The following is a 17,541-nucleotide window of genomic DNA, read 5'->3' on the forward strand; positions in this document are numbered from 1 at the left end:
TGGCCACAAATGGGTTAACGTAGCAGTGCTCAGCATATCAGAGGGATATTTGTGTATGGGACGGGTCGGGTGTGATGAGCCACTTTGTGCCAGAAAGTTCAGGGCCACTTTTTTGCCCCAGTCCGCCAACATCAATAGGCACACACTCAACAAATAATAAAAACACTTGTAGCTACAACATAAACCAACATTACGAAATAAACCAACAACACAAACTGCTAAAATCGAAGCAATAATAAGTCACAGATAAAACCAACAAGAATAGAGAAACTCCACAGCATAATCTATTCAACTGCGATTATGAAGAGACAACTCCAGTGACGTCACAATAACAAGCGTGTATAAAGAGGAATTCACTCTTGAGCTCTGTGAGTGTCTCTCAACTCGTAAACACACATTCATCAGCTAAAGGAATACATTAACACTCACACACTTTTCTCTGCATCGACAGCCGAGTGAAGATTTATCAGGGGATTGCGGATGCTTTGAAAAGGTGCATCTCGGGCATAAAACCTGGTTTATCATTGCTCGTCTGCTCGAGCAATATTTGCATAACATTCATTGTTTACATATCATTACTAAAGCAATCGGTAGTTGGCTAATACCCAGCTCAACGTTTAGAGATTACAACACAAATCAGTTCATGACCATATTAATGATCTTTTTTTAATGTTTTTAAAGCATTGGTTAATTAATTATTTAAAAAAATCCCCAACAAAAATAAAGACAACATTAAACACAAAAATAAAGATGTGGGGTATAATGTGACGTTTAAAGAGTGCAGGTGAGTATATATTTTTGGAAACACACAGTAAAAAAAACAAAAAAAACGTATTTGCTAATTATATATATTTTTTACCAATTACAAAATTAAACTGACATTTTAGCCTATTATGCTACAGCTGCACAGCTCATCGCTCCATATTTATAGCCAATTCCATATTTAGACGCTTGTCAGTGTGACTGGAAATGGCTATAAATATGGAGCGATGAGCTGTGCAGCTGTAGCTAAATATTTGTGACGTCACATATAAATCAGAATTCACTCTTGAGCTCTGTGAGTGTCTCTGAACTCCAATACATATTCCTAACCCAAAGCAGTCAGAGTGTAAGTGCATATTGCAAAGTTTAACAGTAGCACAAACGTCCCAGGACCTGCAGTATGTCAGTAGATTTCTTCTGACACAAATATTCCACAAGGTGTATTTGCTTATTACAGTAAGGTAATATGATAATGGCTGTTACTATGCTTAGATAAGAAGGCGCTTGACATTATTGTCAAGGATAGATGGAATAGGTCTTAAAAGATAAAAACGGGTATATGGTCTGAAAAGACTGGGAAAGATGCATTGTTTTGTTTCTGGTTTACTCTAGAGCTGTCTAATGGTGACATCCACTGGTGAACTGCACACATGACATGCAGATTTTCTAAACAGTGATATTTATATTCTTAACATGGACTGATACAGTCATTCTCTGCACCATAGAGATCAGTATATCTGGGGGGGAAAATTAGAAAAGAAAGCACAGGCAACAGCGCAGAAGGTCATTTTACGTTATTCTGCAAAACTTTTATTGAACAAAAGTATTTCAATTCTCACCACACTGTCCTCAATACAGTACCATAATGCTGGATCTAAACGATTCATATATGCACCATATCTTTTTTTTAATATATATATATATATGTACATACAGTGGAAAGAGGAATTAAATAACATTGCTCAATAACATTCAGACAAATAGATTCTTTTTTTTAAAAAAATCTGAAAACCCCTTGACCAACACGCTTATTGGTAAACAGACAGAGTAATTGACAAAAGTACGGACATAAAAGCATATTTTTGTTTTATTACTCTTGAATTAGTGTTCACAATCAACTATGTGTTACTGAGAGCAGAGAAGACGTGTTGGTGAGGTGCAATAAGACATCAACAGTAGCAGAACTGGAAGTGGGTGGCACATTCGGTTGAAAGGACACACATTCGAAATCTCCTGGTCTACAGAAACTAAGCTACAATCTCTTGTTTTATCCCCGTCTCTTTGAACGCCTGTCGTATCTGCGGCATTGATCTCCCTTTATGAAGTACCCTGATTCTGAAGAAACCCTGAAGTGACTCGGATCCAAGAGAAATACCTGGAAAGCTGTGTATGTTCGCATTGTAAGAGCAGAGAAGTCCAAACACTGCCTTCATGAATGCTGGACGGACTGTAGATGCAAAAACAGCGTCTGCAAAGGCTCAGAGGATGAGACAGCACCGCTTTATTTCAGGGTGAGATCTGACTGTCATTCCAACACTTGGTTTGGATTTGGATTCAACCAGTGTGAACGCGTAGAAATATTGCGTGGCCTTTGGATGAGCTCGATGAATGGAGACAAACCATCTGTTGGGAACCAAATCACACTCCTCATAATCTTCACATGGCCCAGCTGCTCTGAAGGATCAAGGTTAAGCCATGCACATGAATCTATTCTCCTCTACGAATTCAGTAGAGCTACAATTGTACATACGGTAATGCTCTTTTGGGCAGAGAAATGTAAACCAGTATAATGTGGGCTGAGGTTGTGGATTAACCAGCAGCAGGAAGAGCAGAAGAACAGCTGTCCAGAGGCCAAGAGAGTTCTAAGTAAGGATAGCATTCTCAGTCTTTACTAAAACCTCCAAGGTGGCTGTAAATCACTTTAAAAAACAAAAGAGAACATGAATATAGAAGATGGACATCTCATTTTAAAAGAATGATAAAGTTGCTACTGCTCTGTACAATAGTGGAGGCAATATAGGGCTCTGAAATGTCCTTGAAGTTGCTTGGGAAAGGAACCTATCTTCATCCCCTCAGTCAAGGGTTCAGTAAAGTCAGAGGAGTGTGCAGGAAGAGAAAAAAAAAGACACAGAAGGAGGACACGGAGGTGCGTGGGGGGGAGAGGTAATGTCTGTTAAAACCAGATTCAGGCAAGGGGCTTGACAAGGTAGAGTTTGTCTCCTTGCTCACTGGTGAAGATGGGAGCTTTCTTGTAGTGCTCTACAAGCTCATCTATACTGCTAAAACGCCGCTGACCGATGCAGTACACCCCGTCCTGCAGCTGCACCTTGAAGTGCTTGTTCTTCCCCACAGCCTTCAGAGAAATGGAGAAATCACTGGGCTGGAAAACAACAGAGAGACATTCGGAGAGATCAATTGATGGGACATTGTTGCTGCTGCTTTTCCACACCAGATGGCAGCATTGATTTAAACTAAATAAGGTCACATAACAGCCAAAACAGAATGTAGCATTATTGGGCAATAGAATTTGATCAAGATTTCTTTAATGAAATTAATAATAATAATAAACTTCTTTAATTATTCTTTGTGAGTTCCATCCTTCCTAAATCACTTATCACTGAAAAGCTGATGACCAGCTTTTTTAATGTGAAATGCTATTTTTTTTAAATATTTTTTTAATAACTCAGAAATTATATGCATAGTAATCATTTACAATTGTTTTGAGAGCACAAAGCAACAAACTAGAAGACAGAAGAACTAGAATAACTAAGTTACATAAGGTCATGATTTTGGCATGATTTTAAAAATGCAACATGCAGAAATATGTGTTATAATACAACTGTGGTGTAGTTGAAAGGACCATTCAGACAGCTTTGGTGATTATAATTGGAGTGATTTCATTTTTTTGTGTTGCTACGATCCCCTCACATCTGGTGTAGGCTTTTGGTTGCCAAGAAATATTGCAACTTTGTGTATTACTATAGAATTCAAATTACATGTGTGTGTGTGTGTGTGTGTGTGTGTGTGTGTGTGTGTGTGTGTGTGTGTGTGTGTGTGTGTGTGTGTATATATATATATATATATATATATGAAATGAAATAAAGTACTTTTTATTCATAACGTATTTCACCAGATTAGGAAAAAGGGTATGCAATAGTATTAAACAGTGCAATTGAGGGACTCAACACAACTATTAAAAAAAAAAGGTTCAAATAAATCACTGATGCATTATGAGAAGGGGGTGAAAACATTTGAGCAGGATGAAGATGTCCATTGTTCATATTTTGTTTAAATATCTTTTTTTATTTTTTATTTAGTACTGCCCTTTGGAAGCAATAGAAGATACATGTTTCCCAGAAGGCAAATTAAGTACAATGTACCTTGATCTTCAAATTCTAACCCCCCCATGTTTCCTTCCGAAGCATCAGTGAATGTTTGCACCTTTTTTAGTAGTTGTGTTTGAGTCCCTCAGTTGTCCTCAGTGTGAAAAGATGGATCTCAAAATCATATGGTCACTGCTGAAAAGGGTTCAAATATGCAAAAGATCGAGGAAAACTGAAGAATTTATAGGACCTGGAGGATTTTTCTGAGGAACATTGGGCAGTTTAACTGTTCAGGACAAACAAGAAACTCAAGAACAACCATCACAAAACAAAACAAACAGCCATGGATCATCCAGGTAACGACACGCAGTATTAACAGGGGAATTTGTATAAATTCAGCTACTTTTTTTTACTTGTGGACTACATGTAAACATATTTTATGTAAAGTAACTCATTCAGAACGGTACTACATAAAAAATTACACATTTTGAATGACCCCTCTTATTTTGTTAAAATAAGCATTTTTCAGATTCTGCAAGGTGTATGTAAACTTTTGACCATGACTGTATATTGCATGACCATATATATGTAATAGGAGATAAAACATTTCTTATGATTAAGATTTTGGTCATACTGTTCCCTATACAATTCCCTATACTATGGGAAGTCAAACTCTCGATGGAATTCAAATAAGTTGCGCAAGTTTCATGGTTTATTCAGAACTGTCCAAATTGGTCTGTGGTCACACAATACAGTCAGTGGGTTGTGCAAGTAAACGTATCCACTATCCTGTGGGTCGCACAAATAATTGGTTCACACTGTGCGGTTCAGATGGCTAGTGGTGCTTTTTTACACTTTGTTTTCCCATAAATTACATTTAAGGTTGTTACAACAGGTAGTTTGGCATAGCACAGATGTGAGCGAATCAGTTTAACTTACCGATGACTCGCTGTCCCGTATCAGAAAGTCCCCTTCCGCTCCTCTCTCATTAAGCGCACACTCTGCTTGGTGCCGTGTCACGTTACCATAGTACCAATCCTTTCCAGCGAATTTGCCTGTACGTGAGGGCACTGTGTGACTGATGTGAGGTGAGCCATGACTTGACCCTAAGCCCTTTGCTACTGGCCCATCACTGAGCACAACCACATAGTTCTTGGGCACAAGGCCGACCATGCCGCGGGTGTTTTTACACCTCCACCACTCTGGGTCATTCTCTGGCTTTTCCAAAACCTCCATAGTCTCACCCTTCTCAAAGTTCAGTTCCTCCTCTGTAACTGAGCTGAAGGGGTACAGAGTCTGGACCACATGCAGAACAGAGCTCACAGAGCCTCCCGGCCGGCCGTTGGCCATCGTCGCCCCTTGCCCCACTTTCAAAGACCGGAAGCCCCCCAACGTGTCCCCAAAGACCCCATCATGGTCTGCGTATCCCACCTCCTCTTGGACATAGTTGGATGGAAACCAACCGACTCGGCCACCATGGCTACCCCTCCACCAGCCGTCACTGCACTTCTCCATGACAACCACCCTCTCCCCTTTAATGAGGTTGAGTTCATCTTCACGCTCAGCTGCGTAAGAGAACTTCACCTGTGCGGGAATGTTCAGGTCATAGATCCGCTCGGCCCCGCTCCCTCCACCTCCTCCTGCGCTGCCATTGGATGGGTATTCGGCCTCTGTGCTGGGTGTGGGAGATGGATCACGAGCACTGGTCTTCCTTTTTGTTTTTCCCAGACCTGAGAAGAATAGAAAGAGGCAGAACAGTAAGGAAATGAAAATTTGGAAGAAAGCTGCCATGATTCATTTGAGTCTAGACAGATCATTGATATGACCGTAAACAGACGACATGCCTTTCTATTGCAATGTACTTGCTGGTTGCAAACGTAACAATACACATTCAGTGTGACCAGAAAGACATGGTTCTTTCGAATGAATGAGCCCCACAAAGACAAAAAGAAAATGTATTGGTTTAATGCCAAATGGGACAAAACTTATTTGCCAATCTGTTGGTGATATGAGTGGTGCAGAAATCACAGACTTCTCCTTTAAATTCCCATACCTACTCTCTAATCACAGACTGCCAAGTATCCTTGAGTTCCCTGATTTCTTAAAGCATTACATTTTCTCCTATTATAGAAAATTGCCACCACTTCTGGGAAAATAGAAGCTGATCTACTCAAGACGAGTGATCTGACAGAGCAGGCTGTGTTAAAGGCCAAGAAGGAAAGTAAACACTTGAGTCCTGGGGGTGCATTGGGAACTGTGGAAGAAAAGAGAGATTAAGGATTGAAGCTGCTCAAATTCAGCTTTAAAGAGAAATGGGATTACTATGATCTGGTTATCTAACAAAGGAACATGTAACCTAAGAAACAGACAATGCTTTGAGCGCAGATCATAAAAACATACACTGTCAGCACTAGCAAAATCTTGAACAGATTATGTTTAATAGAGATGAAGTGCTATGAAAAGTTCATATCATGATTATAGTGACAAATGACGGTTATCAATATTATCATAGTCATGTTAAAATGTGCTGGAAATATTCAAAAAGTACTGACACACACTTCAAATACGGCTTCCATGACAATTAAAATATAAAATAAATGTTGTGCATTTTATTGTCATCCCTATTAATAACCTGGCAATGTGCAGGGTTAAAATCTGGTGTTCTTTTATATAATACAGGTCAAAAACTGTTTTAGCAAAACCAAATCAGCGCACATAGGTCTTTGCCCATTTTCCAATTTTGCTCTGCATATAAATACCTTCACCAGCTTTCTGGCTGCGTATTCAATGTGTGCATGTTTTGGTTACAAAACTGGAGAAAAGCCATACGATTTTAAAACCTTGTTGTTTGGTTTTTATAATGAGTGTTTCGTTGTACATGTCAATACATTCATTCTCTAAATGCCAGTGAAACAGACAGGTACCCTGCCGTATCCTAAGTAGGACCCCGGTTGGAATCTCAGTGTCTTGACAGGTAGCCAAAAATTAGCCCTCTCACTTGTTTCCAGGTAACAGAGTAGATCTGCCATTGCCTCCTCTACCGATCCCATGTGGACATGTACACCACATAATCAAAAGCTTCATGTGTGTGCATGTGCACGTTCAGAGTACATAGTAGTATTGTCACGATCCTGGAATCTCCATCTTCAATACGACGATACCATTTTCGATACCACAGGGAAAACAGCCATATAGATAATTTGTTATTATTTCATAAAATTCTTTTGACAATTTTGGTAATTTAGTTGCAATAGCTTACACACAGAGAGAGTAAATAAACAAATTGCAAACGATAGCTCAAATAAATACAATAGAATACAATAGTGGGTCTAGTATTCAGGTAAGAAATAGGCCTACTTCAGACATGAAAGTAATTCATGTAAAATAACACTGGATAGTCTTCATTGTAAAATACAGATTCATGATTACAAGTGAAATAAAGAGCAGCTTGTGATTTTCTCTGTCTTTTGTTCTTTGATTAACATGACAGATATCTGTAGGATTATTAGGCTTATGTCACTTTAAGAGCATATGCACGGATCAAATATACCGTTATACAACATATGTTTCTCTCAACTATTTATGTTCCAAAACTGACTATATTTTAGAGGTCGACCGATAGTTGATTGGTGGAACAATCGGTTATCGGCAAAAATCCTCACCGATAGTTTTCCCATGTTGCGTCCATTGCTGGAGCGGCTGAGACGGGTGCGCTGTCATTACACAGTACAAGAGCTCTGAGAAGGGTCTGTTGGCATGATATAGCACGAGAGCGGCCTCTAGAGGCTAAAAAAAAACCTCACGTGTGTTGTTTACATTATCACGTGAGGCTGCGCGCTGAACGGAGAGCACAAACTGCACAGAGAGCGCTGACACATCAGATATTTAAAACATGCCAGCGAAGCGATATGAATACAGAACACTACAGTACTTGTTGCCAAATCATTATAAAGTAATTCATTTCTTGACTAGATGCTGCATTAACAGGTAAATAACAGCAGTGTGTATGTTTGTCGACGAGGCTGAGAGGACGCTAATAGCAGTACCTCAAGCAGTTAAAACAATGTGATAAAAACACACGCAAGTCCGACCCAAATGTTGCATATATAAAATTAGTGATGTGAGAAAGCAAACTGTATCATCATGCTGCCGACAGAAACATAAACAAAGCATAAGCGCATTTGTTTTTTATTAGATAATCGCCTTCTAAAAAAGCAGACTGTTTGGATTTGTATGAAATGGTAACACTACAATAAGATTCCATTTGTAACATTGACTAAGGTTAATAAATGCTGTGGAAGTATTGTTCATCGTTAGTATGTTAATTTCAACATTAAATTGTTTGAATTTGTATCTGTTAACCTTGGTTAATGCACAATGAACTAACATGAATGATCAAGGTACAATTGTATTGCTCATATTAATACATGCTGTAAAAATATATGCATAATGCTTATAGTTCATGTAAGCTAATACATCCTTGTTGCATAGGGACTTGCATGGTGTTACCTATGAAATGTACATGCATGTTTCTAGATTATAGGTAAAGAACAAATTTGACCAGTAATATTTTAATGTTTAAATTATTTTCTGAAGAATTTGTTATGTTAGAACTTCTCATTTTAATATTCATATTTATATGTTTTTAATTTAGCCCATTTTCAAAGTCCAGCACTGTTTTAATTATGTTTTTTTATCCAGTATTCATTTTAAAACTATCGGTCAATTAATCGGTTATCGGCAAGTGCGGTCCAACCTAGTTATCGTATCGGTAAAATCCACAATCGGTCGACCTCTACTATATTTACCTGAATACTTTGCAAGACGGATATTTTGACATAATTGTGTATGTATTTGACTGTTTAAGCGCAATAAACCACAAAAAAAGAAGTCAATTTGGGGCCAACTCTACAACTATATAACCGGAGCGAATGAGACGAGTGAGTGAGAGGAGGCGGGTGGGTGGTTGTGTCGCTGTCAGAGAAGAGAGAGCGAGAATGCACAGCTGGTATCGGTGTATCGATACTGCAGAAAAGGCCGTTTCAGATTTTTCAGTATCAATACAGATCGAAATATATTTATATTTTTGACAACACTAGAACATAGTGTAGTGAGGCATGGAGATTGAGCTGAGGCCTGCCCACTCCAAACCCTGTCTCAAAAGCAATGGGCCTCCCAGGCAGCAGGGGGAGTATGCTGGAGCTGATGAGACTGAGAAAGGTGCAAGGGGAGGATGAGAAAAATCTCTAAAGAAATTCATCCTGACGTGAGTTGACAGGAGAAAGAAGTCAGTTTGGCAAGTAATGATGCACAGAATAACAGAGAACATTTGATGTCTGTCACATTTCTCTAGGAGCCTATCAAATGAACTGCAAAGCTTTCACACATTCATCCATGCGTGCTTGCGCGCACGCACGCACACACACACACACACACACACACACACACACACACACACGTCACATGCCTAGGCACTAACAGATACGTGTGAAGACAAAAAAAGAAGCCCCATTTTCCATTAGTCCTCAACTCCTGGGTCCTTGACCACTGAAGTACACTTAACAGGTAATTCCCTTGGGGATGTCAGTCTCATACCACACTGCACATTAATCTGGAAATACCTCTGCCAAAGGCTTTCTGAGGTGAGAATTGACCGGAAACCATTCCTGACTTTAAAGTAAGATATATCAACCCTTTGCAGTCTGGAAGGTAGGGATGGGCTTGAGTACCCGACAACTCTGAAGTGAGAACAATGCTCTATCGTGATATGAAGTTAACATGAATTAACTAATTACATGTTATACATGTTCATTTGGGAATGAGGGTTTCACAGAATTCTCAGTTCCTTGTGTCAATTTTATACATGCCCCGGCAATGACAATGTTTTTTAGATCATTTCAGGAAAAGTCTGTTTAAACTATCCGGACGTGCAGATCCTTTGATCTCAAGCAAACGCTTGTCTGATATAATGGATGTAATTAGTTGCCAAGATAGGATTGGTCAGTAATGTTTTTAACGTTTAAAGTGTCAGTTAGCATCAGTGCTCTAAACAGTGACTTGCGGTCTGGAGTAGTAACAGTATTCAAATCTCTACGATGGGGGAGTGACCTGAACTGAAACAAGAACAGTTGAAAGTCAATCTTCCAGTTCAAAGGGAGCAGAAACTTTCCCCCTATGCTAGAACTCGGAGACTGTGTTGGCTGATAGTGGTGTGTACTTCTGAGGCTCGGGCTGACAAGGAATGAACACAGCAACACAAACAGAAAAGAGACCTTTTGGGAAATCTAGAAATAGAAGCACGTCCCACCACCAGTGACAAATACGTGAGAGGAACGCCTGAGAAGGCTTAAAAAAAGGAAGAGAACGAAGACAGGAAAATCTATGAAAACTGAGTGCAAGTAGTCTTTGAGGTGACACAATGTGAAACCTCTTTTCCAAAGTCCCAGAGAAGGATGAAGCTGTTGATTTGAGCAGATTTAAATAGCCGATCTGGTCCATCTCAACTACTCAACATCTCAACTACTGCAAGTAATACAATAACAAAAACTCCCTTATGGCTGTTCCGACACATTCATATTAACAGGCATATTTATACACCATTCCAGAAAGGCACTCACACAACTGTACACCCACAAAGCCCTATTTTTTGCATTTGCTTTCTTCATTTACAAGTTGGCAAAATAACCATCCATTAACTAACATTTCCAGAAAGCAATCACCCCTTTCTCCTTAACCTTTACACTTATGGTTTACGGTCTTCTGTCTGATATAAAACTGACTTCTTAACAGGCAAAAATCACCCAACCATCAAAGCTGCAATAATGGTGTTCCCCCCTACCATTGTGCTGTCCATTAACCTCCATACCACAATATTACCCAAATATCTCTTCATTCAATTAACTCCCCATCTATGCGATTAGCTTGGAACTTAACCCACAGTAAACCTGCAGGCTCCATTTGCCATTTATTGAGTCTTGCCTCTATTAGGGAAATACAATTTTGCACATTAAGAATGTTTTTTTAGACAGGGAGACTGTTCCTATCAAAGCACATCAACATCCACATAGTGCAGTGTTGATATTTTAGAAAGTGATAGAACCACTGATCTGTATAATGACTGGATTACTCATCGCGTTCTAAGCTGCCAGCAGGCGGTGAAGCCACCGGAAGTGTATGAGCAGCCATCTTACGATTCCCTACAGACAGAGGACCTCATTGACTTACAGCCAAAACATTGACCTAAAAATCACCCAATTTGCAGTGGATCAGTCGCACAGATATATGTATGTACATTAATTGAATAACTGAATCTGTAATGTTTATGGTCTTTTCGGGCAGGAATAGTGATAAATAGAAATTGTTAAGATGGGTCTACTGCACACTGCTGACACAGGTAACTGAATTTCTTCATGAATGTAATTATGCTGGAAATATTAAGCATAAACATATATCTGGGATTATTAGCAGACATTTTTTTGAATATTACAATACAATCCCCTATTACTATATTGCACTGAAATGTATTAAAATCTAACGTTTACCATGCATCATCTTTTTGTTGACCAACATCCACTTCAGACTCTTAGAGATCTTGGAAACCCTCGAATTGTATGTCTTTTTACTAGCATGACAGTTTGCCTATGAAATAAGCGTTATTTATATATTAATAAAATATTAATACCAATAAAATTATATAACATTTACATAAATCACAGTGAATTGTACGGAACTGTATGGCAAATTATGTTGTATGCACATGCCTTATTAAGCATAAATATGTATTCAGAAGTGTATAAGAATTATTTTGACAATTGGAATTCAAATGTCCCGTCCGTCAGCTGATCTGATAATCACTACTGTAATGTTTAGGACGTTTGCGTTGTAAGAGGGAGACTTCAGATTTAAAAAACAAAACGCTGAATCGTTAGGTAATGTTTTCTCATTAAAATGAGAAAAGTTTAATCTATCAACTAGCTCCGCTTCACCTTCTTCATTGCTCTGGTTGGTTGTAGCGCTATCCTATTGCGTGCAGAGGGAATTTGAAAGACAACCGTTTATCCCGCCCCTCGGATTGAGCCCTGCCAATGGTGAGTTCCCAGACCCAACATCTTGATGTGGGTCTGGCTTGTCAGGCTAATGATTTCCTATTAATTCAATAGAATGTGAAAGAATACCAATATGGCGGCACGTTGGCTTCACTTTTTATGACGTCATGAGCAATCCAGTTCTCTATTTATATCGGTGGATGATAGAACCCCCAACAGGATCAGACAAAGGAATAAGATCAAATTGATATAAGGAAATAAAAAAGCAAGATTTTATCAAAAGTACTAGTACTTTAGTCCCAAGTCAATATTAAATATAGGAAAAATGTGGGTGCATGCCCTGAGTGCCCATGCTGTGCGATAATGTGTGTGTGAACAATCAAATGCATTTCTTGGTTAAAATGCCTTAATGTGGTTTTAATGTAAACACAGTTGGTTGTTCAAATGCTGAACTTTATTCTTTGAAGTCCATAAGACCCTAGGGTGTCCCATGTGTCATGTTATGATTCATAAAGCTACTCATGGGCCTGTTTGAGGTCACCCTTGATACATCCTTTTGTGGACTGCACAGCAGACAAAGCAAAAGTTAATAACGAAAGAAACTAACCAACTATCTTTAACTTAAATATCTGCCACTGGTTAGACAAACAGATGGAGAACCCAAGGGATCGAGGTTTGAGGCACATCTTTCAAAGCATCTTTCTCTTTTGACAGCCACTTAAAAGTAGCTGTATGCACCAGCCAAGCATCTTCTATTAAAAGGATAGGTCTTTTCGGTCAAGCTAATGTTGCTGCATTGGGCTAGTTGGGGATACCCAAACAAACAGAGCTGTTAGCACCACAGAGTTACATTCTTTTCACCTTTTTGTTCTCTTGTTGGAATGGTTTATTAGGAACTGCCAAATCACAGCACAACTCTTGTGCGATGCAAGTGGAATGATGGTAAGTGTGAGTTCTGGAACTCAGAGGTGCCAAGAGGAAGTGAGCGTTTGTGTGTGTGAGGGCACGCTGACAGTTCTTTAGAGAGATCCTCTGATCTTCAAAGAGTGACAGGTTTTGAGCTCAACAGGATGGAGGGAGGGTTTGAGTATAGGTATCCGTGACAACCACCAATCAAAGGTCCCCTGTGGCCTTTCAGTGGGAATTAATTCCCAATGCAGAATTAACTTAGAAGGTCAATGCCGCATATTCATGACCTTCCTCTTGGTATACCAGTAAATGGTCCCCTGTTATCTTTGTTTCACATTATGGGGAATACTAATGTAATCATAACTCCAAATAATTTCACAAATTAAAAAGTCACTCCCACTATGTTGATCCATCTCTACTGTTCATTATCCCAAGCTGGATGTTTTTCTGCGGATGAACTGATTAAATCTGAATGAGGAGTCTCATTTCAACACTTGCCTAACCTGCTTTAACAATTCTCCACTGAACCTGCCTGGAATGCACACGCATTCACTCACACACAATGGAACACAATGGAAAGGAAGCAGGTAAAATGTAACATTCAGCTTTCATGAAAGCTGAATGATAGCCTACTCCAATTTCATTGGCTGTCACAGGGACCTGCACGGGGAAAAAGCATTGCGTTTAACAACTTCAGTAGCTATTAAACCTCTCAGTGTATCTACCCCCTGCAGCAAAGGAGGCATTATCGATTCACTGCTTCCCGTTGTTCAGAGCTCATTAACAAAATAACAAAATGTTATTCAGAGCTCATTAAATCTTGGTAATCACATATGGAATGAACAAAAGCATAGACGGGGATAAGCATGATTTAGAAATGCATAAAAATACAATGGTCAGTGCAGTGTGGATGGTATCTTAAATAAAACAGAATGCAATATCTTTTAAAGTTTTCCATATTCTCTTTCCAAACTTTCCAGGTTACATTCACAACCAGTACCCATGAATAATTTTTCTTCATCTGCAGCACGGAAATGGAAACACTCTGGCCTAGAACTCATGAGCAGGGCAGAAATTGGGATGCACTGGAGCCAGAAATCCATTAATCCTCACACACCTGTAGTGTCTTGCCTAAATGTAGGTCCTGAGATGGCACATGCAGAGAACTGATGGATAACTTGCACTAGTAAAACAAATATTGGCCGGTTATATCAAATACGATTCTGTACTATTAGGATAAATAAAAACCAAAGCAAGAGAACACACTACATAAAAAGCATCTCTGAACATCTCCAAATACAAAGTAGAATATATCAATGTTTACTTTGAGGTCTAAACTGTATAGTGTAACAGAGTATTGGGGATTTTGCTAATGGACAGCAGGGGGCTCCTGACGTCCAGAGTCAGCCCCTAGAGCCACGCTGATCTTGAACACTAGATACATTTTTAAACAGTGACAATTTTTTAATTACATAATTCCCATTGCTCCCATCTTAACAAAACAATAAATCATCAAGAACTTAAGGCAAGTGATTGTTCAGATGCTTACTTTTGGTGTTGTGAAACATATTATATAATTAAGATGTTTAATTAGAATGAATGAAGGAAGGCCCTGCACGCTGATTTTAAATCAAAGTACCTCAACAATAAATTTAATCATTTTTACAAAGCTTAGCACATGCAATCAAAGGCACTCCACTGGTTCAGTCACTTCCTAAATCCCAGTGTTTGTTTTGTGTTGTTAGCTTGTGCACAACTCGCTGCAAAAAACGACAGTCCCAAGAGTCTTCCTTAGTGCCTTGAGATAACAGATTGAGCGTTAAAGGCATGAAGCGCCGGAGGCGTATGGGGGAAGTAGGGCATGGCAACTGTGAGGGTGTTTTATACATGTCATCTCCTACTGAAGGAGTATGAGGTCTAGACCTGCACAAGCTATTCAGTATGACTTTTAGATCAAAACAACACCATTTATCTAATGAGCAGAACCTTAAATCTCCTTTGGAAAAACTGAGGATTTTTAGCCATGAAAATACCTGTTGTCAAATTAAAAACTAAACTTAAACAAAGGAAAGCAAGCCTTTTGTTAGATTTTGCTGATTTTGGCATGTGTTATGGACTTGGGGATTTCTGTTTTCTACCTACTTGACTATATATTCTACTTGCCTAAATAAAAAATAGCTTCCTAGGGCCATTCCCAAGATGGCTGCCGAATGAACCAACTTGCCTTAAAGGGACTTTGCTAGTTTGACAGGACTGTGAACTGGTGAAATGCTTCACTGAACTGTGAGACGTCTTACCGAGAGTATCCTTCAGGTTCTTCACAAGTGAGGTTTTTTTCAGACTGTTCTTTCGCTCCACGTAATTAGAGGGGACGTAGCCGGTGCGGTTGGATGCGTTGCGGACTCTCCACCAGGTCTTGGAATCATCCAGCAACCACAGGCGCTCGTTCTTCCGGATGTCCAGTTCCTGGTCTTGCTGAGCCGTGTAGTCCCACTTGGCTATAACAATCACCTCCTCTGTCATCTTTCATCGAGTCCCACTGCCAAAAAAGAGAGAGAGAAATACATAAATAAAATTTGGAAGAAGAGCTAACTCCAACTAACTGACCAACTATAGCATTCATTAAGTGCCAAGGAAAATGTACAGATAAAACCCTTACAAAGGTCTGGACAATCTCTTGCAGTAAGACAGTAAGTCAAGCCTCTATGACAAATGCATGACTCAGACAAGAGACAGACATGATTACATATGCTCTATTTAACACATCTTAATCAGCAGGTGAGCTCACACTCCCTCCACCCAACCCATATACCAGACGGAGGGAGAGAAGAGCAGGAGAAAAGACATGACAAACCGTAGGAGTCAAGAAACAAAAGGGAGTTTGGATGATACAGTAATACTTTAGGTAAGACACAAATAACAAGTCATTCACAGGTTCATTTCCCTGAAAAGTGTAAACACTTAGGCTCTGTGGTGTTATCAAAACATTGCTGTTTGTTTGAGAATCCCAATCAGCGCTTCCCTTACAATGATATAACTTGCTAGCCTAGAAATCTAGATGCACCCTAGAGGCAGCAAATCTAATTTTCAGCCAGGGTAGTCTAGCAACTCTCCGTTGGTGTGCGAGCTGGAAAAACCAAACTCTGGTCAGGCCAATCACATCGTGTATAGAGTCGGCGGGTGGGCTTAAAATAATGATGGCAGAGTTGATGCGGTTCCGCGTGCTACTTGTAAACAATGAAGCTGGTGAACAGCGGTCTTTCGAATCGGGACTCTGGAAGACTTAGAGTTAAGCTTTTCTTTGAGAAAAGAACAAAGAACGGCACTGAAGACATTCTTAAGAAAGGGAGATGTGTTCGGAGTTTTGCTGACCGTATACGGCGAAAGTTTAATCTATCAACTAGCTCTGCTTCACCTTCTTCGTTGCTCTGGTTGGTTGTAGCACTATCCAATTGCGTGCAGAGGGAATTTGAAAGACTTGATTATCCCTCCCCTCGGATTGAGCCCTGCCAATGGTGAGTTCCCAGACCCAACATCTTGATGGCTAATAACTCACTGCTTAGCAACCATAGTATAATTAATCGTTGGAGAAATTAACTAGCTAGTCACAACTGTTTCCTGAAATTGTAGTAACTTCGAACCATCTGTCCAAACCATGTGTTTTCATTCTCTTGGACAAACTAAATCACATAAAATGAAATCGGAATTAAAGATATACTGAATGTTGTCCCAAATTATACACTAAACAATATGCATTATGTGCTCTTACTCTCTAGTGTATGAACTGACACTATAAGGTTATTTTTGCTATCCAACATCAACGTCTGATAGCCCCTCCTCCTCGGGTACGTAAGCGACAATGCATAAAGTGTCCAACATTCCACATTAATTAAGTGAATAATCCGGGTATTTGAAGTGCAGTGGAATTTTTATTGTAAAACACTTCTCGCACTATTCATACAACAAAATTGCATAGAATAGTGCAAAAGTATATGAATTGGGACGCCAATAGTCCACATCTCATCCTAACAAGAAACGACTTCTAACCAGATGGTGAGAACTGTACTTCCAACCACACAACTTTGCGATGCTGTTTGCAAATGTTCGTTGTAACTATGGTTTTAAAATACACAGAATTGTTGCTAATGACGGAACTTGCGACCATAGCTGGCTAACAATGCTTTTGCCAGCTCGATACACCAACAGAAGCTTGCAGAAATGGTAAACTTGTTTGAACACATTATTTGTGTACTTCCATTTGTTGACACTAGTGGCAAAAAAGTTACACATCACCTCAAGTTTAGATGTGAAAATTGTAGATAAATTGTGTTAGTCTTATTGACAATATTAGGATCAGGAAATTATCATACATGTCTCCCATTGACTAACAAAGCACAATTTTTACTTTGGTGAATTTTTTTGAGAATTATTCAATTGATTCCAACAGTAATATGTATGCATTATATCACATTATATCATAACATGGCATTATATTGGACACC

General features: G+C 39.3%; 1 protein-coding gene across 1 annotated transcript in view; it reads right to left on the reverse strand.

Moving 5' to 3' along the window:
• Window positions 1–1,553: 1,553 nt before the first annotated feature.
• nck2a (NCK adaptor protein 2a) overlaps window positions 1,554–17,541 on the reverse strand; it is an 80,825-nt gene continuing 64,837 nt past the window's right edge. The window contains exons 2-4 of the mRNA XM_079821031.1: window positions 15,337–15,578; window positions 5,025–5,815; window positions 1,554–3,142 (exon numbers count right to left, since the gene is read on the reverse strand). Of these exons, the coding sequence (XP_079677157.1) occupies window positions 2,948–3,142; window positions 5,025–5,815; window positions 15,337–15,562 (1,212 nt within the window). The 5' untranslated portion in view covers window positions 15,563–15,578 and the 3' untranslated portion in view covers window positions 1,554–2,947. The remainder of the gene's footprint in view (window positions 3,143–5,024; window positions 5,816–15,336; window positions 15,579–17,541) is intronic.

Source organism: Gobio gobio (assembly GCF_949357685.1).
Source record: "Gobio gobio genome assembly, chromosome: 7".
In the NCBI taxonomy this organism is placed as follows: Eukaryota; Metazoa; Chordata; class Actinopteri; order Cypriniformes; family Gobionidae; genus Gobio; species Gobio gobio.